The 25648-nt window shown below is 44.6% G+C and overlaps 1 protein-coding gene across 1 annotated transcript in view; it reads left to right on the top strand.

Annotated features, from left to right (window-relative positions):
* Positions 1-4691: 4691 nt before the first annotated feature.
* LOC119864502 (ADP ribosylation factor like GTPase 5A) overlaps positions 4692-25648 on the top strand; it is a 32843-nt gene continuing 11886 nt past the window's right edge. The window contains exons 1-5 of the mRNA XM_038565200.1: positions 4692-4827; positions 13636-13696; positions 14140-14287; positions 16000-16083; positions 22783-22934. Of these exons, the coding sequence (XP_038421128.1) occupies positions 4782-4827; positions 13636-13696; positions 14140-14287; positions 16000-16083; positions 22783-22934 (491 nt within the window). The 5' untranslated portion in view covers positions 4692-4781. The remainder of the gene's footprint in view (positions 4828-13635; positions 13697-14139; positions 14288-15999; positions 16084-22782; positions 22935-25648) is intronic.

Raw genomic sequence — 25648 nt, 5'->3', positions numbered from 1 at the left:
CCAGCGTTATACCTCTCCTTTATATTACTCTAAAAATAGATATTTATATTTACATCATTCTAGAGGTATGTTCCTATACCTCTTGCAGGGAAAAAAAGGTCTAAACACTCTCACAACATGGGTTTAGTTAAATGATGATTTTCTGAATACTCTGCTAGGTGCTATGAGTTATTACAAAAGAGTATTATATTAGGAAAGGGGCGTAAATTAAATACAGACATGCAAAATAGAATATATTAAAATACATATGCAAAATAGGATCGAATACAATATAGAAAAATAAACTAGATGAGCTAGAAACCCCTGCGTGATACGTGTGGCAGTTACCGGCCGTTTCCATCCATATCCTGTGCCCATTAGTGTTCCACGGAGGGCGTTAGGCCTTGACGTTTCGCGTGCTCAGTGTCAGCTCACCATACTATGACTTGATGGACAGGGGACTTTTCTTTCATCGCGGCGCACAAGAAGTCCAAAAGAAACGTGTCCTGTGTTGGCTGTTATCATTGCGCTAACATCACATGATGACTTCCAAGCAGCCAAGCAATTTCACAAACATTATTTAATTCATCTGATCGTCCTGGGAAATGGGCAGGGCATAGATTATCAGCCCTGACTACAAGTGAGGAAACCAGAGATCATTGTAACTTCTCTCTGCAAAGTATTTTCATCGAAAAATACGTGTATCAAATACTTTTAAGCCGGTAGTCATGGAAGCGTACAAAACAACTCCTGGAATACAGGAAATGTTGGCTGTGCCGTGAATGCACTTTAGACCCTGGAGAAATGCTCTGCGGGGCTGGCCGAGCCAGGGAGGCCTTTCAACCAACAGCCTGAAACTCCCAGAAGGAAGAACTGCGGCTCACTGCAAGGACGCCCTCAGCCTGCCCACGTGCTGAAGCCCCCTCCCTGGCCATCAACACGTCTCTACTAAGAGGACGGGTTGTGCAGGAGCGTTGTTGTCCTGTCATACAACACGCAGATCGGCACGTGGTTGGACTGCAGAGCACAGCTCTTGCCGTGTTTAAGGCCCGTTTGTGGCAGTGACCAGCTATGAGCTTGGGGCAATCGCCTCACTTGCCAGCACTCCCATCTGTTTTTGTAGAGCAACTCTCCTTGTGGTTACGGGTCGCATTCCCTTGTTTCTTTGTCCAGTAATTTTTTTATTGGATTCAAGATATTGGAAATTTTCCGTTGGGGATGACTCGGTCTTGTAGTCCTCTAGAGAACGCTGCACTTGTTTTGACAGGCAATTGTACAGGAGTTTGATCCTCTCACGATTTGTTTTTAAGCTCCTTTAGGACTGGCCTAGAGTAGGACCTTTTTCTTAGACTCATACAGCTCCTCTTCCAAGGTCTCTGGGATGTCTACCGAGAGTCCCCGGTACGTAGGGGGTGCTCTTCACTCTGATCGAAGGAAGGGAACTCAAATGATTGCTGGCCCTTAGTAAGCTCCAGGAATTACATTTTGTACAGCTCCCTGGTACTTGTTTTTTCCTTAGAAATTGTTATTGGCCCAGCCTCGTGGGGTTTCTGCACAGGTACAGGTTGATAGGCAGCCAAAGACTCAATGGCCCGACGCAAGCAGGTTTCTGGAGCTTTCCTCTGTATAGCTCCCTCCTTTCAGCCACTCCGCTTCACAGCTACCTTGATCTCTTGGACCACTGATCTACACCTTCAATTCAAGGAGACGTCTAGACTCAATCTGAGTTCCCATCCCCGCTGTCACTGGCTAGGAATTGCCTCCAGGCAGAAAATCCAGGTAATGGTCAGACTTAACCGCATTTGGGTCTCTTATCAGGGATCACAATCCTATGCTGTGTGTTGCCCAATATCTGAAAACAGTTGTTTTCTATATTTTGTCCATCACATCACTATTATCATGGATAAATTAGTCTTTAAAAATTTCTATAAGTCTATTTTCACAAATAGCTTCATACCACTCCATAAACATTTGCAATCACTTCTATAGGAGTTCCAAATTTGTATTTCACCCATGGGTCCCTATGCTTGGACAATATTGTATTAGGCAAATCCTTTTATTCTTTGTCCTTTTTTGAAGAGACACTTAGAAAATAATCTGGGAAACCAAGCCTTAACTCCACAAGTTAATATGGACGTGACAACCACTTAATAAGTGGACAGTTTGAGAGATATGTGGACAGTTTGCAAAATGTCCCAGAGCTGCTAAAAGCACCACGTGCAAGAATGGAAATATTAAAGAGTTGATGTAAATTAGTTATGCAAACAATACTGTTGTTTTTCTAAAGCAGCCATCGAGAGTACTTTATTATGTAAATATAAGCATAACATAAAATATATTAATATAGTAATTTTCTTTCTCTTCATATGTCTCCTCTAACTTTGCCTTTTCAACCATAAGCCCCCCCCCCCAAAAAAAATTAAAGGACTTTTTTCTTGCAGTCGTTCAAAAAGAGACATGTTTTAGTCATCAGTGCTGCCCTTTGCTTTATAGGTACAAATTTTCTAGCTCAGTTAAGAAGTGTAGACTCTCAAGGTCTTACTTGTATTTTTTTTAATATATATTGACAGAAGATATTATATGGCCAGTAGATTTGGGGCGAAAACATGTAGTTTATTGTTGATTTTGTTTAATTTCATTTTGCTTTTGAGGATTGAGAGTCAGTACAGCCCAACAGTGCCTTTTATAGCTTCCTCACTTTTTTTTCCCTCTCCTTTTTTTTTTCTTTTTTTTTTTAAATCAAAGTTAAGGAGAATAGAAGGGCATGGAGCTGTCTCTGATTTCTCTGTGAAAGAGAAGTAAACAACCTTAGTTCTTTTTTCCCACCTCTTGCCTTTAACAAGAGTAGAGGCTGGTTAATTGTCAGATTATCAGATGATTATATCATTGGATGACCTAGAAGCAAAGAAAGGCCTTAGAGACAAACCTACTACGTTTCCATATGTTAAAACTGAGGCCTAGAGAGGTTAAGGAACTTGCCCAGCTGAAAAATAACACCTGTCATTAGAACCTGGTATCACCTAACCAGGTGACACCCTTCCATTCTAGTTCTCACCACATGCCCCAGAGCGGAGGGCTGACTAAGCACGATGTGACACTTGCGTAGCACGGGACACAGCTATTCTAGGTGTGCAGACAAGACGACTGGAAAGCAGAGAAAGTATTTGACCAGCTGTTTAACTAGTTTGCAATAATGGGAATGACAGCTGGAAAGGCTCGTTGGGGCCACATTCCGGAGGAAAGGGAGTATCGAGGGCATCTGGGCTCTCCTAACCTGTGAGTGGCGCTTGGGGCCACGCGACTGCGAGGCGGAGGGAGCTGCAGGCGGCGGAGCCGCAGGGCCACTGGCCTGGGTTCTGGAGGGACCTGGGGCTCCGGTGCAGCGGGGATGCGGGGATGTGGGCGGCGCCGGGGATGCGGGGTCGGGGCTGCAGGGTCAGAGATGCGGGAACGGGGCTGCAGGGCCGTGGATGCGGGGCCGAGGATGCGGGGTAAGGGATGCGGGGTCGGGGCTGCGGGGTCAGGGATGCGGCACCGGGACTGCGGATGCGGGGTCGGGGCTGCGGGGTCAGGGATGCAGGGCGGAGGATGCAGGGTCAGGGATGCTAGGCCGCGGATTCGGGGTCAAGGATGCGGGGCAGAGGATGCGGGGTCAGGGATGCAGAGCCGGGGATGCGGGGGCCGCGGATGCGGGGTCAGGGATGCAGAGCCGGGGATGCGGGCCAGGGATGCGGGGTCGGGGCTGCAGGGTCAAGGATGCGGGACCGAGGCTGCGGGTGCAGGGTCGGGGCTGCGGGGTCAGGGATGCGGGGCCGGGACTGCGGGGTCAGGGATACGGGGCGGGGGATGCGGGGTCAGGGATGCGGGGCGGGGGATGCGGGGGTCGTGGATGCGGGGCCGCGGATGCGGGGTCAGGACTGCGGAGCTGGGGATGCGGGGTCGGGGCTGCAGGGTCAAGGATGCGGGACCGGGGCTGCGAGTGCGGGGTCGGGGCTGCGGGGTCAGGGCTGCTGGGCCGGGGCTGCGGGGTCAGGGATACGGGGCGGAGGCTGCGGGGCCGAGGCTGCGGGTACATGGTCAGGGATGCGGGACCGGGGCTGCGGGGTCAGGGCTGCAGGACCGGGGCTGTGGGGCCGGGGATGCGCCGCCGAGGATGCAGGGTCAGGGATGCGAGGCCGGAGTTGCAGGTGGGGCCGGGGCTGCGGGGTCGGGGAAGCGCGGCCGGGATGCGCGCCAGGCTCGCCATCCGTATTGACATCCCGGCTCCGTGGAGGAGCCGCAGGGAAAACCATCCAGCGGCGGGAGGGAGCTGTGGGAGCCGAGTCGCAGCGGCAGCCCGCGCCCCCGCGGCCGCCCCCCCGCGCCGCCCCAGCGTCCCCCGCGCCCGCCCATGCAAATACGACGGCCCAGGCCCCGCCCCTCCGGCCGCGCGCCTGCGCCCTGGCGCCCCGCCGCGCCCCGCCCCGCCCCGCCCGCCCGCCCGCCCGCCCGCGTGGCCGCCGCCGCCGCCGCCGCCGCCCGGAGGAGCTGGGGGAGGACGGTGGCCCGCGAGGCTCGTCGCAGACAACGCGGCGGCGATGTCCGCGAGCCCGGCGGGGGCCGCGGCGGCAGCGGCGGGGCCTCGCACGCGGCAGGGCGGCCTGGGCTTCGGCCTCCCCGCGGTTCCCAGGAAGCGACCCGGCGGCCGGCGCGGGGGCAGCAGCGGCGGCAGCGGCGGCGGAGGCCCCGGCGCGAGTCCCGCCTCCCCTGCAGCCTGAGCCGGCGGAGGCCGGGCGGCCCGGGGGGGGCTCCGCCGCCCGAGGATGGGAATTCTGCTCACCAGGATCTGGAGGCTGTTCAATCACCAGGGTGAGGGCGCGGGCGCGGGCGCGGGCGCGGGCGGGGGCTCCCCTGCGCCCCGAGGGCGGCGGCCCGGGCCCGGCAGCGCCGTCTCCCCGGGTCGCGGAGGCCCCGACGTGCCGAGGGCCCGGGGAGCGCGTCCTGCACCTGCAGCCGCCCTGCGAGCTGGGCCCGCGCCGGCCGGGTGACCCGCCCACGGGGCGCAGCAGCGGCGGCGAGCGCGAGGCTGCAGCGGCCCCGGCCCCGCTCCGCGACCCTCCCCGCGCTCCGTCCGGGTCGGCCCCGCGGAGGCTCGCCTGGGAGAGCGAGCGCGCCTGCCTGCGGGCGACCCCGGCGGGGGCGTCGGGGCCCGTGTAGGGACGTGCGGGCTGCGGCCCCGCGGAGGCCCCCACAGGGCGAGCCCACCTGCTGCGGGCGTCCCTAACCGGAAGTCGTCGGGGGCCGCTTAGGGACCTGCCGGCTGCGACCCCTGCGGCCCCTGCGGAGCGAGCGCACCTGCCTGCGGGGCGTCCCTAACCCGGGGCGTCGAGGTCGTTGGGGTCCCACATAGGGACGTGCGGGCTGCGGCCCCCACAGGGCGAGCGCACCTGCCTGCGGGGCGTCCCTAACCGGGGGGCGTCGAGGTCGTCGGGGGCCGCTTAGAGACCTGCCGGCTGCGACCCCTGTGACCCCTGCGGAGCGAGCCCACCTGCCTGCGGGCGTCCCTAACCAGGGGCGTCGAAGTCGTCGGGGGCCGCTTAGGGACCTGCCGGCTGCTGCCCCTGTGACCCCTGCGGAGCGAGCGCACCTGCCTGCGGGGCGTCCCTAACCAGGGGCGTCGAAGTCGTCGGGGGCCGCTTAGGGACCTGCCGGCTGCTGCCCCTGTGACCCCTGCGGAGCGAGCGCACCTGCCTGCGGGGCGTCCCTAACCGGGGGTGGAGGTCGTCGGGGGCCGCTTAGGGACCGGCCGGCTTCCCCCCGGGGCCTGTGGCACCTGCGGCCGGAGGTGGGGTTCCGCGGGCACCTGCCTGCTGCTCACGCGGGCTGCTTGCGCTGGGCTCGGCTCCGACGCGGCTGGAAGTGCGGGTCGGGCCCACTAGGACGTGCTGCAGGGCGCCGGTCTACACCTGAGGACAGGGACGCGGCTGGAACAGACGCCGTGGCCCCTGGATGCGGCGTAGTACGTGGTGCTCGCTGGTCGCTGGTTTCTGTCTTAGGGTCAAGTTGGGGGGTTTTCATTTCTGCAGCCGGTAACTTAGTGTGCTTCTGTCTTTGGGGTCAGCTGGTGTTGGCGCCACATCCCAGAACTTTCCAGTAGAGACTTACAGGAGCGGTGGCATCTGTTAGGGTTGCTGTGTCCCCGCTTCCTCCTTCGTGATCCAGCAGCTCCTGTAAGAAGGTGATGGAGGCGGCCCGGGGGCTCAGCGGGTGAGCTTCTGCCTTTGGCCCAGGTCGTGACCCCGGGGTCCCCGGATCGAGTCCCACATTGGGCTCCCTGCATGGAGCCTGCTTCTCCCTCTGCCTATGTCTTTGCTTCTCTCTGTCTCTCTGTCTCTCTCTCTGTCTCTCATGAATAAAATTATATATTAAAAAAAAAAAAGAAGGTGATGGGAAGGCAGCAAACCCAAACGTGCAATTGCTTGTGTATCTAAAAAAAAAAAAGGTAAAAAACAAAAACAAAGTAGATCACATGACCCAGTGGAAGAGCAATATTTCCTTTTTTTTTTTTCCCTAAGGTATTTTATTTATTTTTTTCTTAAAGCACGGGCACACAGGCCAGGAGGAGAGGGAGAAGCAAGCCCCGCAGAGCAGGGAGCCCATGCGGGACTGGACCCCAGGACCCTGGGATCCTGACCTGAGCTGAAGGCAGATGCTTAACCCGCTGAGCCCCCCCGCCCCCCCCAGGTGCCGCGGGAACAGCAGTATTTCAAGTGATTTCTCTGATACAGGGATTTTTCATAAAGTGGAGAAACCCAGTTTTAATCTGCACTGGCTCTGGCTGGCTGTTCCTGTTGGAAGAGGGGAAGCGAGACCCCATCCTGTATTTGGGTCTAGATGTTCCCAATGTAGAAAACACCAGGGATCTTGACTGAGTGGCTGTGGACCTTACAGATCTTGAAAAAGTAATCTCGAGGTCTCAAGAATGGAACCGTACAGTGCGTACAGTGCGGTACAGTTGGTGGTGGTTGATGGTAGATAGGATCTATTCTGGTTTTAACCTCCTTAATTTTTGTATTATTGTAAGTGAAGCTAGTACTTCAACTCTGCTATGAAATTTATAGTGATTGTCGGCTTGAGCTCTAGTCCTGTAAGAAGAATGAAGTATCTCTTTCTGTTTCGAGTCAGTGATAAAATTATTTATGTCTGTAACTTAAGAATGAATTAGAGCTTTGCCAACAGCTCCTTGCAAGTAGTAAATAATGAGGATGTTATTACATCGTTACTACTAAAAATTGCTAATAGCGGTGTTCTTATTGCCTGTATTTGTGGTTATTTTTGACTGGGCACTTATTTCAGTGTTGGAAAATTAATAGTAAGAGGAACTAATGCAGCTAAGTTTTAGAAATTTAAATGTCAAAATATCGTGAAGATGTGAATAAACTATTCTGCTAAGTGATGTGATTATCATCAGTAGGGTCACTCTTCAAAATATTCACCCTTATATCTAATGTCAGATACTTGGTGGCCTTTGAGTTCTTTTAAATTGGAAATATATAAATCACCTATATATAAATATATATGTCATATGTGTCAGATATATCTTGGATGCTTTATTTTACGCTCAGAAGATACATGACACAATCTTGTGTTCTTTGCACCTAAACTCTTGGAAGGAAGATTGTAGGGGATTGCAGAATTGGCCGTGCTAATGAAACTTAAGCCATACCATATCGCTCTTTTCTGAAACACCTTTAGAATAATTTCAGTTTAAGCGTCGCTTGGCTAGGGTGCACAGTGAAAGCTAATTGCATCCTGCCCAAACTTGAAAAACCAGAGGTTGCCTTTAGGTGATGTTTACGTTCAGTAGAATATAAACTTTGTCTTAGATGCTGTTGTATCCATCATTTAAAGGGGGGAAAAACCATTTCAACAGTTCTTAGCAGTTATTCTTTCCCCAGAAGAAACTGAGGTTCCAGTGGAGCAATTCTCCGAGGCCACACATAAATGCCAAATTAAATCACCGAAGAAATATGTTGCAGACATTGGTCTTATTAAAGAAGAGATTGGGGGGCGCCTGCGTGGCTCAGTCATTGAAGCGTCCGACTCTTGATTTCAGCTCAGGTCTTGATCTCAGGGTTGTGGGCGGGAGTCCTGTGGAGGGCTCTGTACCGCCTCTGCGCTGGGCGTCGAGCCTGCCTCAGCTTCTCTCTCCCTCTGCCCTCCCCCACCCCGGAAAAAATAAGAAAATAAAGAAGCGATTGGCATAATTTTTTTCTTTGATTTTCTTCCCTGTTAATTATTTCTCAGTTACTAAGCTACAAGCCTTTATTACATTAGGACTTTGAAGAGTTGCCACTCGTGTCTTTTAATATAGAAGGGCTTGTGATCAGTGGTTTATTAAATATTTTTGAGCAGCTGTTTGTGCCAGGAATTGTTGTAGGTGGTGGGGATAAAGCAGGGAACAAAACACACAAATCCTCCCTGCCTTTATGGAGTGTTCAGTCTAGTGTGGGGAGACAGAAAATAAGTTAACCCCATCCCTATAGATAAAATAATAGCAATTAACATTAGCTGACTTGTGCAAGGTGAGGTTCTTTTTTTTTTTTTTTTTTTAAGATTTTATTTATTTATTCATGAGACACAGAGAGAGAGAGAGGCAGAGACCCAGGCCGAGGGAGAAGCAGGCTCCCTGTGGGGAGGCCGACGCGGACTCGATCCTAGGACCCCGGGGTCACGCCCTGAGCCCAAGGCAGAGGGTCAACCACGGAGCCCCCCAGGCGTCCCCCAAGGTTAGGTTCTAAGTGTCATACACAGATTGGTTGATTCAGGCTTCACTTAAATTTATTCGTTACGACAACACTGTGAGGGACAGAGCAACACGGGGTGACTTGTTTAAGGCTCCCCGGTTAAGAGATGGGCCTGGGATTGTGACGCGGCTCATCTGGTGCTGTGGTCAGTTCTTTTAAAACAGAAAAACTGTAGTAGAAGGATTCACGTTAGGGCGGCCGAGGTGGACTAGGAGTGAGCGGTGAGGTCTCCTTGCTGACCGGCCGTGTGACAGGTGGCGGTCCCTGGAGAGGACTAGGTCGCGGGGAGTGTCGAGGCCGCCGCCGGGGCCCGGGCGGGGACTGGGACCATAGGCCGGGCCGCCGCCGTCCTTGCGCGTGGGCTGGAGCTGGGTGCTGCCAGCACTTGCCTTCCCACCGCGCCGGCAGCCCCCGGGGGGACAGGCCGGGGGACGCGGCCTCGGGGCTGCGACCGACCCCGGCAGGAGGCCCTCCGCAGGATGCCTCCCAGAGAGGGAGGACTTCAGCCCAGCAGGTGCCCAGGCCAGGCCCGGCGAGGTCCGCGGCCCCCTCGGGCCGGGCCGCTCGCGCAGCCAGTGGACTCTCGGGGACCGCCGATACCGTCAGCCCTCCCCTCGTTACAGCTATTTTTTATTAGCCAATCCCTCGTTACTTTGCCCCTCTTTAACGGTTATTTTCTGTATATTAAACTTGGCAAGTTCCGATGATTGGTCTCTCTTTCCTGACTGCGTCCCTAACCTTGCCGTGTGTAGTCATCCCTTTCATTCAGCAGCCTCTCAGTGGGAAACCAGTTTTCTTTTTCGTTTTTCCTGAAACCTCACTATCACTGTATACGTAGCAAGTTTGTTTTCAGACTTTTTTGTTGATACTTTTAGATTTTGAAAATTGAATTTTTAATACCAAGTGACCTGATCAGACCTTTCTTTATATCTCCCAGATCTGGTTTCTTTCTTTTTTCTTTTTAATATAAATTTATTTTTTATTGGTGTTCAATTTGCCAACATATAGAATAACACCCAGATCTGGTTTATTTCTGCGTACCCTATGAAGCATATGCTTTTTCTAGGCTGTGTTCTAAGGATTGGGAGAATGATAGAGAATATGACAAATGGATGTTTTGTTCTATATAAGATAAAATTAGGGTTTCATATAGTATAGATATGAGGTGAGAATGAAGAATCAGGATGACTCTCAACTTATCTGCCTTAGTATTTGTGTTTTTTTACTTTGATGTGATTTACAGAGATAGAAGCCTTCCAGGGTGACAGTGACATCTTCTTATTTAATTTACTGACTGGAGGAGCATATCTTGACTTCTAGAACCTGACAATGACTGGAACTGATAGGCTGCCTGGGCAATTCGAAAGAGAGGGAAGTGCGGAAACAAGGAGCATTTTCATGACAAAACAGTAAAAGTAAATGATAATTCAGAATTCTGTCCAAGCATTATAACAGTGGGTAGTTGTTTGGGGTTATCCGAATAACTGTTAAGAATGCTGTCGCATAGATACCCCTTTATTTATTTAATTTTTAGAAATATTTATTTATTCCTGAGAGACACAGGGAGAGAGAGGCAGAGACCCAGGCAGAGGGAGAAGCAGGCTCCCTGCAGGGAGCCCGATGCGGGACTCGATCCTGGGACCCCGGGGTCTCGCCCTGAGTCACCCAGGCGTCCCATGGCATAGACTCTGTAAAAGAAATGTCATACTAAACACTAAATCTGTAATGAATCACATGCATCAAAGAATTGGAATAGCTAAAAGTTTTACTACATTTTCCCGTAATAACATTATCTCCTATTCTGCATGTTGTATTTTAGGTTTTGCAGCATATTTGTTTTGGAGTAGCTTAGAACACTCTTTGGCTACAAATTGTTTTTTTCTTTCTTTTTGGTTTTGTATAGAATTCTGTTCCATGTTGGTAATGGGAAGAATAGGCTGAGGTGGTGAAGGAGCCTAAGGATTTCCAAAGGAAGTTAATACAGTATTAGAAAGGCTGATGGCCCTAACGTGAAGATGGATTTATCAAGTCATTGCAGCCTGTGAAATACTCCCTCTGATGGGATTCCATGTTCCCCAAGTAATCTGATTTTGATTCAGCCACCCTCCAGCCTGTGACTTTTTCTTAGGGAGAGACTGCCCTGGTCAGGTGGTCTCGAACATTTGGTCTCATTGTATATGACTCCTTCTGGCGTTCTTGTTTATGTATCAGTGTGTGAATTACCTTCTCTGAGTCCTGCTCGGAGATAGTAGCAGGTTGAGTTTGTGGACCTCGGAGAGGAAGGGCCGGAAGGGCCGTACACTAGGCACCTCCGTCAGGGAAATGTCACCCGATGAGGCCTTTCGGTGGTCATGCACCTGAACTTACCTTAGCGTGCCCTCTACATGTTATTAACCCTTTCTTTAAAATAAGTGTCATCTTTGTGTCTGATAATTTTCTCAGTTCCTTTGCCCTAGTCGCCTCTGAAGTGAGAGTGGGCCCTACATCTTTAAAAATTTTTTAAAGAGCCTATATGAGGGAAGTGTTGTCCTGTGCCTTTATAACCCTAGTGGTTCTAAGCTGCCCGCCCTTTTTTCAAATAGACCAGTGATTGGACTAAATGGATTGTATTGCAACTCTGTTTACTCGATCGTCTATTTTTTTATATGGTAGGAATTCCCCTCCATAGTAAATGGCAACTATTTGGAAAACTCTACCATCTGACTGAAAAGGCTTTTCTTAAAGATATCCTTACTGTGAGGTGTTATGATCCTCAAATTATTGATTTTTTTTAAGATTTATTTATTTATTTATTTATTCATGATAGAGAGAGAGGCAGAGACACAGGCAGAGGGAGAAGCAGCCTCTCTGCAAGGAGCCTGACGCGGGACTCGATCCAGGGACTCCAGGACTGCGCCCTGGGCCAAAGGCAGGCGCTAAACTGCTGAGCCACCCAGGGATCCCCAAATTGTTGATTATTTATATTTATGTTCCTCATTATTTATAGAATGAATATTAATTGGTTAAACATGTATTGAGTACTTCGTGCCAGGAAAAGTTGTAGTTACTGGGATTATAAAGATGAATAGCATGGGATCTGTAGGCTTGAAAGGTGCCTCATTAAGCTTTGAAGGCTAGTGTATGTGTCAATAATTATGATAAGTGCAACACATTAGAGGTATTGTAGAAAAGCCCGAGAAAGTGGGGGGGTTTTCTGGGGAAAATTAATTTAAAAGATTAGTAGGAATTCCCTAAATGGAGGACTAGAGAAGATAATTCCAGCTCAGGGAAAACTGAGTAGAGTTAGAAAAATGTTTGCTGGGAAGCTGTGTGGCCTATGTGGGGAGAATGGCTTGATTTCAGTTAGACACCTGGGGACGGTGGAGAGGGCGAAAGCTGAAGCCTGGTCAGTTAGGACCATCTGTGTTTAGTAGGCTGAGGACCTGTGCCTTGTGTTCCTGTCAAAATGGAGAGCTGTCATTTTCTTTTTATTTATTTACTTGTAGAGAGAAGGAGAGCAGGGTGCGTGCAGGTGTGGCGGGTGGCAGGAGGAGTCGTAGAGAATCCTGAGCATAGAGCAGGCCCCCCATGAGGCTCAGTTTCACAACCCTGAGATCCTAACCTGAGCTGAAACCAGGAGTCACACCCTTAACCAGCTGACCCACCAGGCATCCCCAGAGAGCCTCCGTTAACCATCGTGGTGGTGGAGGACGATGACTGCGGAGACCATAGAAAGGTGGATTGGAGGCAGTCACCCGGGGAAGGCTTTACCGTGAGAAATAGGGGGACTGCACCAGGACAGTCAGAAGGAGGCAGGTTCGGGATACAGTATTGAGGGGGAAGATGTAGAGCTTGATGACAAATTAGATGTTGGGGTTGAGGGACAGATTGAATAAACTCCAGGGGCATCTGAATTTATGGTAAAGCCATTAAGCAAATTAGGTATGATAGAATTAGAAAAAAAGACTTGAATGTTGGGTTTGGGGTATGTTGAGTGGCGCTGTGTCTGTCTACTAGATAGGTGGGGTTCTGTTGGTTACCAGGGAGTCATAAGACCAGCTGCAATCCATAGGGGGTCGGGAGCCTGGGAGGACTCTATGGGGCATGAGCATCCAAAGGCCATCTTTGGAAACGAGGTTCTTCCCCACCGTGCTAGCTTTGAGTGGCCCTTAGGTTGCATGGAAATAGACGGGTCCTAAGAGTGCCCTGCTGAAATGTGGGGAGAATGCAAGAAGACAGACAGCTCTGCGGAACATAAATGTCTTTGAAGGCAGACCCAAGGAAGAGGAGTCCGTGGGAAAAAAAATCTCAAGAGACGAAGGAGGAAACTGGTGCCATAGAGGCCAAGGAGGGAGTCACTGCCACCACAGTCCTACATCCTGAGATTTGGTTGTTAACGTTGGAACCGCTGTGTTAAACGTGCTCCGTTTTTGATCACCGGTGTTGAGACTTGGCCCTCTTGCTCCCGGACTTCAAGCCTGACCTTTTTTTATTTCTCATTTATCCCACCTCGCATACGTATACCCAGTTGATGCCTAAAATTCACAGTTAGAACTGAAATGGCCTAGTCCGGTATGAAACGTTTACACTTTGAGTCATTTGTCAATTGTGATTACATATGGGATACTTCAGTGAGATAAGACTTCCACAGAGCAGAGAAAATATGGTGCGTCTGGCTCCTGGAGAGATAAGAGTTCTCTGTGTGGAATGAGAGGGTGGGGACGGTGAAACTAATGGCACACTCCGCTCTTGCTGGCATAGTCTTTTGAATTCCAAAAGGGTAACAGGTGCCACGTACGGAACTATAGCATAACTGGAAAGAATGGATAAAATAGGACGTATAAAAATGTGTGTTTTTAATTAATAAATGGCTGGTGTTTCTTTATTTCAGAGCACAAGGTTATCATTGTTGGGCTGGATAATGCAGGGAAAACTACCATCCTTTACCAATTGTAAGTGTTAACTACTTTAAAATGTTTATTTTATTGTTTACAGTTATTTTTTTCTGCCTGGGTGATATTTGGTTAACAAAAGCAATACAAAAATTACATGGAACCCAAATTATTCTGTAAAAAGGCAGGTTGACTCTAAACCAGGAGCCAGATTTAAGCAACTGTTTCAAGAGAACTAGAAATTTATATGACATCGAGCATGTTCAGTTTTTTTTGTAGAAAGTAGAGAAATACTGTTTATATAATTTCTGGGAATGAATCTACAGCATTTCAGATAGTTCACTATCTAGTTCCATCTTTTTAAACCCTTAACACTTATAAGTTAGCAGAAAAAGTCCATTTGGGTATAAAATATAAAAACTCATGCTGGTTTATCCCTTGAATGAAAAATGCTCAGTCTAGCTAATTGCTAATTACAATATATTTGAACTTTTTCCCCCCAGTTCTATGAATGAAGTTGTACATACATCACCTACAATAGGAAGTAATGTAGAAGAAATAGTGATTAATAACACACGTTTCCTAATGTGGGATATTGGTGGCCAAGAATCTCTTCGTTCTTCTTGGAACACTTACTATACTAACACAGAGGTAATGTTTCTTAATATACTAAAAACTTCTATGAACAGAATGCTTGGGAAACAACTTCTAGATGTGAACTCTTATAATCTTTTTGAAATATCCCAGTATGTTAATAAAAGTAGAGTTTAAACATAGTGGAGTCTTTGATTCCTTGTTTTGGGGTCATTGTATATCCACTCTCATTGAACCTCTGTAGGGAGAATTGGAGTGAGGGGGTGATTGATTACTCTGATTATGTATTGATCTCACAACTTAAATAGTTGTTTTTACAGTGAGTTCCACCTCACAGTTTGTCTTACTATTTAATTTTTGTAGGCATAGAGAAAATCCTAGTTAAATGAGAGGGTTTTGGAGGATCGAATCCTGGCCAAAATTCTTACTATGTATGCTCTTTTATGTAGCACAGTTGCACATGAAAGAATCCTTTTCTTTTTGGTCATAAGCAATTTAGACATAACTGATGGGTTTTTTTTTTGCATGTTATTTCCCAAGAGGAAATTTCAGACCCATGACATTTGACAGCTTCATTGTATCGATCTTATTAATTGAAAGGCTGTGACAATTGTTTCAGTAGTGCTGATTATAAGATAATAAAACTTCAAATGTATATAAAGATGAATATTATGTCTTTAATATTATGTCACTATTAAGTGTCTCTAATGAGTTGATCCCCTAAAACTTCAGTAAGCATTTGGTCACGTTACTTGGAAAAGGAAAGGAAAGGTATATATGGTTAATACTTTTGTGTATAATGCTGCAGGTATCAAACTTATGACATCTTAAAAATTGAGTGGCTTTTTTTTTTAATGCCTTGGATTAGAACTGACTTTATAGTAACAAAGTCACATATCAGTAAGTATCAAGTGAGAGAAGTAAAGTAGCAGCTCTTAGCAGCATCTGCCATATGGTTAAGGAAATCTGAAAAATAGAAAAGACCTGAAAATTAACAGTGGTTTATCTGGAAATGAAAAGCTCCTTCTAAAAAACAAATAGTGCAAGTTAATTATAAGCAGAGTTAACTTGGGCATCACCAGTGCCATCATAAAGTGACTACTTCTCCTCTTTTTCCCGTTGTATTTTTTGGTGCTGGTAGGGGCGAGGAGGAGGTGCAGTGTAGCTCGGTCCTGCGTGGCTCCTTTACAAGTCTCCTTGCATCTTCTGATACTAGTCTCATCATCAGTTCAGGAAAGAGTTGTGCTTTTAGGCAGCAGATACCATTTATATAAAGAAGAGAGCATGGTTTTAGATGATGCATTTATTCTTTCAACTGGCTGATTTTTAAAAATTGATTTAAGTGTCACATTACTCCCATATCATGCCCTTGTAGAGTCTCAAATTGATCTTAATAAAACTATCTGTAGAAATATCTAAAATTTAGGATCACAATGTATTTTTTTCATATTGACTTAAGTGCATATAGTTGGATATAGGCCCATTACCATTGAAGATACTAATTTAGAAAACAAACGTGTTATATGTGGTTAGAATGTTAACAATATTCTAATTGAGTGTTAACATCATATTAGCAAATCATATTTGCATTAAAAATGGATCAAACCTTTAGCCTTCACAATGTGTAGTAGGTATCTCTGGTTTTCCAGTAATACCATACCACAAGGTTCTAATCTCTTGATATTTGTGGTCTGTAAATTAAATAAATACTTTATAAATTTTATAAATATCAAATTGTATAATCACTAATTTTTTTGTAATTATTTTAGTTTGTAATAGTTGTTGTGGACAGTACAGACAGAGAAAGGATTTCTGTAACTAGAGAAGAACTCTATAAAATGTTAGCCCATGAGGTAAGTAGGACTCTGATATTATGTGTTGGGGACGGGGTGGTATTTCCTTTTTTTTTGTTTGTTTTGTTTTGTTTAATTTTTATTTATGTAAGTAATCTCTACCACCAGTGTGGGGCTCGAACTCACAACCCCAAGATCAAAAGTTGCATGCTCTACGGACTGAGCCAGCCAGGTGCCCCTGTGTGTGGTATTTCTCACATTTGTTCTACTTTCTCATGGCGATACTACTTCAATTTTTTTAAATTTATTTTTTGAATAAACTTTTAATCTTAAAATTTTTTCTTAGTAAGCTCTGTGCCCAACATGGGGTTTAAATTCAGGACCCCAATATTAAGAGTCACATGTTCTACCAACTGAGCCAGCTAGGCACCCCTACTTCAAATTTTTTAAAAGGTTATTTATTTGCTAGCCTTTCCTGCTCTATATTTGATGCTTCCCAAATTGGAAGTGTGTCTGGAAACAGCAGAAAGATTGTAGAGTCAGTTGTAGAACTTTATTTTTTTTTTTATCCTAGATTAATTTGGTCTAGAAGTTTTCCTGGTTGCAAAGACCCAAATTGGATTTCATTTTGCATTTTATAGATTAATTTTACAGAAGGTTATTATTGTAAATGAGACTTTAAGATACATTTTTTTTAAAGATTTTTTATTTGCGAGACGGAGTATGCACGTACACATGATGGGGGCGGGGTGCAGAGGACAAGAGAGAGGGAGAAGCAGACTCCCCACTGAGCAGGGAGTCTGACTCGGGGCTTGATCCAGGCCCCGGGATCATGACCTGAGCCAGAAGCAGACACTTAACTGACCGAGCCACCCAGGCGCCATTGAAATGAGATTTTAAAGTCTCATGGACATTTAGCAAGTCTTGAGTGTAACTCAGTTATCAGACTATATTTAAATATTGTTGCTCTTATGTTTCTCTGATATTGTCCCTTTGACTAAATAAAACTATATGACTAGCCATATTTTCTTAGTCTTTGAAAAATACTGCTGGTAGCGTAATTTAAAAATTAAACTAGGGCAGCCCCAGTGGCCTAGCGGTTTAGCGCCACCTTCAGCCCAGGGCATGATCCTAGAGTCCGGGGATCAAGTCCCATGTCAGGCTCCCTGCATGGAGCCTGCTTCTCCCTCTGCCTGGGTCTCTGCCTCTCTCTCTCTCCCTCTGTGTGTCTCATGAATAAATAAATAAAATCTTTTTTAAAAAATCAAACTAAATATAGTCAGTAATGATAATAATAACTATAAAATCATGAAATACTATAGTAGCAATTGATGTTTTTTGTTATGTCTTTCATTGCAGATGTTAGGTTCTCAACTCATATTTATAGGTGGAAATAGAAAAATTATATTTAGATATATATGTAATTTTTAATTTTAGTGGAATTTTAACAAAGCTTAAGGAAACTGGGATATCTTTTTGGGGTGCCTGGGTGGTACATTCAGTTTAAGTACTGACTCTTGGTTTCTGCTCAGGTTGTGATCTTGGGGTTGTGAGTTCGAGGCCTGCATTGCGCTCCACGCTCATTGCAGAGTGCTTAAGCTTCTCTTTCCCACTTCCTTCCCTCAAATAAATAAATAAATCTTTTTAAGAAGCTGGGATATCTTTGTAATGGAGTTTCATATTAATTTTTTTTAATGGAGAGGGAGAGAGACATTGTGTGCGTGAACTGGGGGGAGGAGAACAGGGAGAGGGAGAGGGAGAATCCCAAGCAGGCTCCACTGTCAGTGTGGAGCCTGACACAGGCTCAATCTCATGACCCTGAGATCATGACTTTACCTAAAATCAAAAGTCGGTTGCTTAACCAACTGAGCCACCCAGGTGCCCCTGTATTAATACTGTATTAATATTAAATTAATATTTAATTTAATTTAAATACTTAAATTTGATTATTTGCTTTTGAGATTTGAAGAATTTTGGAATGTTTCAGGCAACCAGTCAAGGCTTAAGGACACCTAAAAAAGTGGTTGTGTAAATGAAGGTCCTGTTTTTCTTTTTTTTTTTTTTTTTTAAGATTTTATTTTTTTTGAGAGAGAATACATACAAATGGGGGAAGGGCAGCGGGAGAGGGAGAAGCCAACTTCCTGATGAGCAGGAAGCCTGACACTGAGCAGGTAGCCCGACGCAGGGCTCCATCCCAGGACCCTGAGATCACGACCTGAGCTGAGGGCAGACACTTAACCATGGAGACACCGAGGCGCCCTGAAATTCCTGTCTTCTGTGTGGTGATCACGCTTACCATGATGCACCTTCCCATTTTGGATTGATTCTGGCAACTGTTTTAAGCCCCTTGGATTTTTTTTTTTTAAATATATGTTGTTAATCATACATTTAAAAGTTTGATTCTAGTTTGAGAAATAAATAATAAGCTATAAAACTGGTAGAAAACTAACGATTTTCAAAAAAAAAAAAAAGAAAACTAAGGATTTTCTTTTATTTTTTGATTTTTCCCTTTGTATTTTACATCAAGGGGTTATTGTTTATACCAAAAGGTTTTAGTTGTCTTTATGAAGACTTAGGGAAAAAAAATTAAGACAAATGTATTTGTCTTTTGGCTGTGTTTTTTTTACTATCTTAACGGGTAGCCTCCTTCTTTAATTCTTACTCTAATTGGCCAATATATAGCAGGATCCAAGAGCCCAGTAGTAGGACTCAGTCATTGAATTTTACTAGCTGGGGGGCATTAACTTGAGCTGATTACCTAACTTCATCAGTTATGGGTGTTACCCATTTTTTATGGATTTGTGTACTAAGGCCCAGAAAATTACATGACTTGACCAAATTTTTAAGAGCCAGGATTTGAATTTAGGCATTCTTATTATTCAGGCCCTTTGGTAAGGAAAAAAAAGAAGAAGGACAGAAATAAGGCCTAGTTGGAAAGTGAGAGACTGAGTAGGGGAGATTGCCAGGGAGAAAAAAGAATTAACAGTCGGGAGCTAGATTAAGCCATTTAATAGAAGCAGGAAGAGCCAAATAGGCAGAGTTTTAAGAGGGGCAGAGGCATGTGTGAGTGAAAAACAAATTCTGACATGGATTTAGTCAGGTGTTTGATATATACCGTAGTAATCAACAGAACTTGATTATCATCACTAGTAATATGCTTTAGATGTATTTCTAGATACCAAACTATAAAACTATTTTTTTTTAAAGATTTTATTTATTCATGAGTGACACAGAGGGAGAGAGGCAGAGACACAGGCAGAGGGAGAAGCAGGCTTCCTGCAGGGAACCCGACGTGGGACTCAATCCCCGGTCTCCAGGATCACGCCCTGGGCCGAAGGTGGCGCTAAACCGCTGAGCCACCCGGGCTGCCCTATAAAATGATTTTAAATATTTCTGAAAGCTACATTTTTTTAAGGTTTTATTTATTTCTTTGAGAGAAAGAGAGAGCACAAGCCGGGGAGTGGGAGAGGGAGAAGCAGGCTCCCCACTGAGCGGGAGCCCTGTATGGGGCTCGATCCCAGGACCCTGGATCATGACATGGGCTGCAGGCAGACGCTCAACTGACTGAGCCACCCAGGCGCCTCCTGAGAGCTTCATCTTAAATGAAGTGCAAAACTTTGAATCTCATGAATTTTAAAATAGTTCCACACACAAAGGGATAGATGAAGTTTTATTCAGAGTGACTCAACTTCTAGGAATTATCTTCGCAAATGAGGCTTTGAGAAACAAACTGACAACTACATATGGCATATGGAAGATGCTAAGTAAATACGTCTTGCATGTGCTGCTTGCTGTTCATTTTCTTGACTAAATGAGAAAATATTTTTAGACCTTTAACAACACTTTATAATAGGTAGCAGAAAGTTTTTAAAGTTTAAAACGGCTGATGTATAAAAATCACCACTGCTCACCTTGTACTTTGCTTTGCCCTCATGTTGCGTCACCTTGATAAGCAGCCTCAATCCAGTATATGTTTTTCTCTTGTTAACATGATGCATAATCTGTCCTCAAGTTATTTAATAAAAATTAAAGGAAGATTTTCTTTCTTCTCTTCCTATATACTCAAGAATAGGGAAAATAGCTATTTGTTTCTTTAAAACAAGAACCCAAAATTCAAAAATTTGAGGTAGTGAAATCTAGAAAAGTTAGATTCAATATGGGTTTTATTTTGATAATAAATAGCTTTATTTTTTATGATTTCCAATTTTGAGTCTAGGTGCTTCCCCAGATTTCATCACCCGGAGTAGTGGAGTATAGACTATGTACAAGTAAAACTATCTGTTCTAACTTGTACCACGTATTTCTAATGTTGGAAATGTGCTCTTTGAACATGCCAGCATTAGCAATCCTGACCTATAAGATTTCAACATACCCTAGCAAGAGATATTGAAACCTGGAAGATAGGCAGATAGGAATTCCATTCCATGGAAAGTCCATCTACTCAGTGATTCAGCCACATATCAACTATTGATAAGTGTTCTGTTTTCCATTTAGGCTAGGAGAAAAAATACTTGATCCTTGATAGTGAACACATAGTAGATGTACTGGTTATAGTTCATCTCTTCAGCTTTTTTGCCTTTTATATGGTCAGGTGAACTGAACATAGGTAAAGTAAATTGAATGTAAAATCTTAGAACTTAATGGTCTAGATATCCCTTTCTTACCATGCTTTTCAGCTGACTTGCTCATTAACCATGGCAGCGTAGTTGCCACCCTGCAGAGGGCGCTGTAACTAAAAGCCTATCTTGATTGTTCTATAAAACCTTTTTTATAACTCTTTTTAACCGAATAAGAATTTTTTTAAAGATTTTATCTATTATTCATGAGAGACATAGAGAGAGGCAGAGACACAGGCAGAGGGAGAAGCAGGCTCCATGCGGGGAGCCTGATTCGGGACTCGATTCCGGGACCCTGGGGTCACGCCCTGAGCCAACGGCGTCCTAAAATAAGAAATTTATTACTTACATTTTTTTATTGACATCAGAAAAAAAATCAAATTAATGAAACAGTATTCTCACAAGAGTAAAATAATGTGAAGCAATGTCATTTTGTATATACTGAAGACTTTCTTGTTTCAAACAGATATACACATGATTGAAATAAAAATATCCTATAAAAATCCCTAAGAAGAATAATGTCATTCAACACAGCTGAAAAAAACTTGAAAACACAGCATTAAAACCTTAGTTTTCTCAGTATCTCTTTATACGTGTATGTATATATATATATGTGGTATTTTATGAAAGGTAAATCTACCAGTTGAGTACAATCTGTTATGGATTCTTATCCCAGAATCCATGAATGGGCTTTAGGGTATCTCTTAACACCCTAACATCATATATAAACGTAAATACATTTTTGTGAGGAAAAGGTGCATAACTTTCAATAGATCTTATCAAGGAAGTCCCTGGCTTTAAAAATGGGAAAGGGGGGACACCTGGGTGGCTCAGTGGTTGAGCACCTGCCTGTGGCCTAGGGTGTGACCCCGGGGTCCCGGGATCGAGTCCCACGTCGGGCTCCCTGCATGGAGCCTGCTTCTCCCTCTGCCTGTGTCTCTGTCTCTCTGTGTCTCTCATGAATAAATACATAAAATTTTTAAAAAATGTTTTAATGGGAAAGGGAAGGGTAGGATAGAGCAAAAGGAGATGAATAACCATTGACCTGCTTTTTGAGTAAAACATTAAGCCAGTCACTTCGGGGTGTGCACCAAGATCAAGCTGCTCCTCGTCTTCAGGGCAGCGGATGAACTGACGTTACCCGAAGCCAGGTATGGAGCTGGCGTGTTTGTCGCGGCCACAGGACACCCCAGGAGGTAGGCGGCAGTCTCCGCGGTTTACGACCAGGAGCAGCAGCGGTGGCAGGAGGATCTCCGCTCAAACCCGGTGGCGCTGCGCTGCGGAGTTGCTGTGTGGCCTTGTAGGAGTCACTGCTGCGTCTCAGTTTCCTCTGCTCTAAAATACGAATAGCAAGGCCTACCTTACAGGAGTCTCACGAGGATTAAAAAGATCTTGTTTGGAAAATGATTAACGTAACGGGTGTCTTGCTCAGATTAGATGATAAATGTTAGTTATGAGGAACGGATCCGGAAAGATTAAGGAATTTGCCTGAGGCAAAGCCAGGAAATGGTAGAACTTACTGTCTAATTGGGAAATATGACAGGCCTACTGCCAATCCAAAATGACCCTATCAAATATTCAAATCTAAGAAATCTTCACGGACAAGGACAGACAGGTTTAGTACAGCACCGCCCAACTGAGAGTTAAGCTCTGGAGCCTTCAGGCATACGTTGTATATAATGAATTTGTTTCTTACGTACCTGGAAAGTACTAGCTCTAGGTATGCGTACCTGAAGAATTAAAAAAAAAACAAACAAAAACTAATTGGAGTAGAATGTTGAAAAGCTCTTGAGTGCCATGCTAAAGAGTAGCTCTTAGTCATGGAAACCTAGTTTTGGGTTCAGGGGAGAGGTAAATATGTATCTGAAGACATGACTTCTTGTTAAATACAACGCTTAGGATCATGAAAAATGTAATTTAGGGACATAAGGAATATGTAAATCCATATAACTATAGCAGTGTTTTATTTAAAATGTATTTAGTTTTAAGTTTACTGTCCATCAGCGTAAAAGCTGTGAGATGCTTTTATGTCAAGGAGTCGAGGAATTCTAGATCGAAAGATCAAAAGTATTCAGTTAATTAGGTTGGAAAATCAATGAAAAAAAAAATGCACTGGCCTTTACAGTTTTGTTTGCTTCTCTAGGACCTACGGAAAGCTGGATTGCTGATTTTTGCTAATAAACAAGATGTTAAAGAATGCATGACAGTAGCAGAAATCTCCCAGTTTTTGAAACTAACTTCTATTAAAGATCACCAGTGGCATATCCAGGCGTGCTGTGCTCTTACTGGCGAGGGGTAAGAGGTCTTCCTTTTGGAAAACATGTGTTTAGTTTAGAAACATGTATTTCTTCTTAAAATCAATAGATATTTAATCTACCACGTATAAAACAATGTAAGGGAGAGATGTAAGACATCATATCTTATCTGTAGAGAGTTTTTAGCATAGGTCTATAAAGAACAAAACATGAATCATACGTGTAATATGTGTAAACACACTGAACTAATGCATGTGAACAAATAGATGATAGAATTACTGCAGAAATTCAGAGAAATGTCAAGAAGAGCTGGACAAGTCAGGAAACACTTCTTTCACTGGTGGAGGGCTCTCCACACACTGTATCATCTATTTATGATAATCCCGTGGACCGATTGTTTTTCATTTACATTTTCTTCATAAAGAAGCTGAACTGGAAAAGGATTCAAGCATGAGACTAATTTGGGATACTCCCTTTGCCACCAGCATCGTCAAGAGGGAGTTGCTGCACTGTCAGAAGCGGGGGTCGAGGGGAGCTTGGAATGGGAGAGGGCAGCACGAAGGTTCCTCGTTTGGGAAAGAAAGGCAGGTGTCTTCCGTAGACCTTTGCCCTGGTCCAGTGCCCAGAGACAAAAGGATTTTAAGAAAGAGGTGGTTGTCAGCATTGTCAAATAGGACAAGGGTCAGGAGGCGGGAGAGAGCGCTATTAGGAGAGATGGAAGAAAGGAGGTTCGAAACAGGACAAAAAGCTAAAAGATATGAGCAAGTTAACGTTTTGTTGTAGTTGTTTTCCAAAATATGGTGGATCTGTGTGTTGAAAGGCAGTGAAAAATAATTAAATGGTAGATGAAGATTCTAATTAGAGGTCTTAGATTTGAGATACAGGAAAGGGCAGAAGCTCGGGGCAGAGCAAGGTAGCTTCAGTGGCTCATTCGTTCATCTTCACTATGGTCTCGAGAGGGAGAGAGTTTCTCTCACCAGCTCCCTCATCTGTTTCCCTTGCCTAACACCAGAGGAACCTCAACTCCAAATTGAAGGCCTTTACTTAGAATCCCTCATGTATGTATTTAAAAGCAGAGAAAAAAAGAATTAAATCAGAGATGAAGCTGAACTTGCCCCTCCCTCCCAAGCTGAATCTTAGTGAAATAGAAGGCCCTGTTGCCTGATTACAGACATGAGAGCATAATTAGAACCTCATAAAAGCATGTATGTTCATTTAAAAAAAAAAAAGTCGCAGATAATACTGATTGTCCACATGCTCATTTAGGTAAAAATGTCTTAACCATTTCATATTTTTTTGTCAAATAGTTGAATACATGTTGATACAGGTATATCTTTATGTGATAACATATAAAGCAAAAACATTGATTTTCATACTTAATTTAACAGCAAAGAAAATCATGTAGGATTGGTAAAAGATTTGACTTACGTACTTTGATTAATTGTGTGAAAAATATCATTACTTAGGGTAGATATGAACCCTGGCAGTTTCATTTTTAAAAGAGTAACATGCTTATCAATGATATGAGTTACATTTAGTGTCCTCATTGAACTGAGTTAACAATCCAAATATCTATAATTAAGTTATTGTCAATTTATGAAACATTTCAGAGATTAAATGTAAGCTTTAGATTATGATGCCTTGTATATAAATCTTAAAATCTTATAAAATAATAAAAATAATAATACATACATAATGTAGAATGTCTTATAACTTTGGAAATATTATCATACAATTACAGAAATCAATAAATCCCTAAAAGGGTAGTGGTTACTTTTTTGGTATAAGGTCATCCTAGCCCTCAGCAAGGTGATGAAATGTGTGTGTTTATTAAATTGTGTTCTATATTTTTCTATGTCAGAAATATGTCATATTTATTTTTAACCAGAATTATTAATATGTGTGTATAAATTCAGAAATGTGTTTAAATTTGCAATAATTCTTTTACCTGTGTTTAAGAAAAAAAAGAACAAGAAATAAAGATCTCCAAATACCCAGAAAAAAATAAAATAAAATAAAAGAGGAAATAAATAGATAGTGATGGGGTAACTTTTCAATTTTGGTTTGTGTGGGCTTCTCTTTGCGATAGTTATCAAGTGGAGATGTTTGGTTTTGGAGAAAATGTTTCTCTTCTGCAGTCTAGCCACCTTGGACTAAGCTGTGGGTTTTAGGGTTAGTTGGCATTTTGACTCCCACCCCTGCCATTTGCCAACATCTTTTAAGCCTGGGTTCCGAACCTCTTGTAGTGTGGAAAGGGTTCTGGTCTCAGCATCGTGAGGATTAAGATAATGGATATTAAGTACTCAGCACAGTTTCTGGTTTGCTATTAGGTAACTACTGTCATTTAACACTTTGGAGTTAATTTATTTGCCTATTATTTTATTATTTTGCACCATCTATCAGTAATTTATACATAAGGAATCTAGTAATAGTAGGGCAAGTAAGAGCCAACAGCAAAATAACCATTTATTGGGGATCCCTGGGTGGCGCAGCGGTTTAGTGCCTGCCTTTGGCCCAGGGCGCAATCCTGGAGACCCGGGATCGAATCCCACGTCGGGCTCCCGGTGCATGGAGCCTGCTTCTCCCTCTGCCTGTGTCTCTGCCTCTCTCTCTCTCTCTCTCTCTCTCTGTGTGACTATCATAAATAAATAAAAATTTTAAAAAATAACCATTTATTCACCTCATTTTCTTCTTCTCCTTCTCCTTCTCCTTCTTCTTCTACATTATTAGATTCATACTTCCACAAAAATCGGA

The sequence above is a fragment of the Canis lupus genome, chromosome 19, assembly GCF_011100685.1.
Source record: "Canis lupus familiaris isolate Mischka breed German Shepherd chromosome 19, alternate assembly UU_Cfam_GSD_1.0, whole genome shotgun sequence".
In the NCBI taxonomy this organism is placed as follows: Eukaryota; Metazoa; Chordata; class Mammalia; order Carnivora; family Canidae; genus Canis; species Canis lupus.
This window is presented reverse-complemented; position numbering and strand designations above follow the sequence as displayed.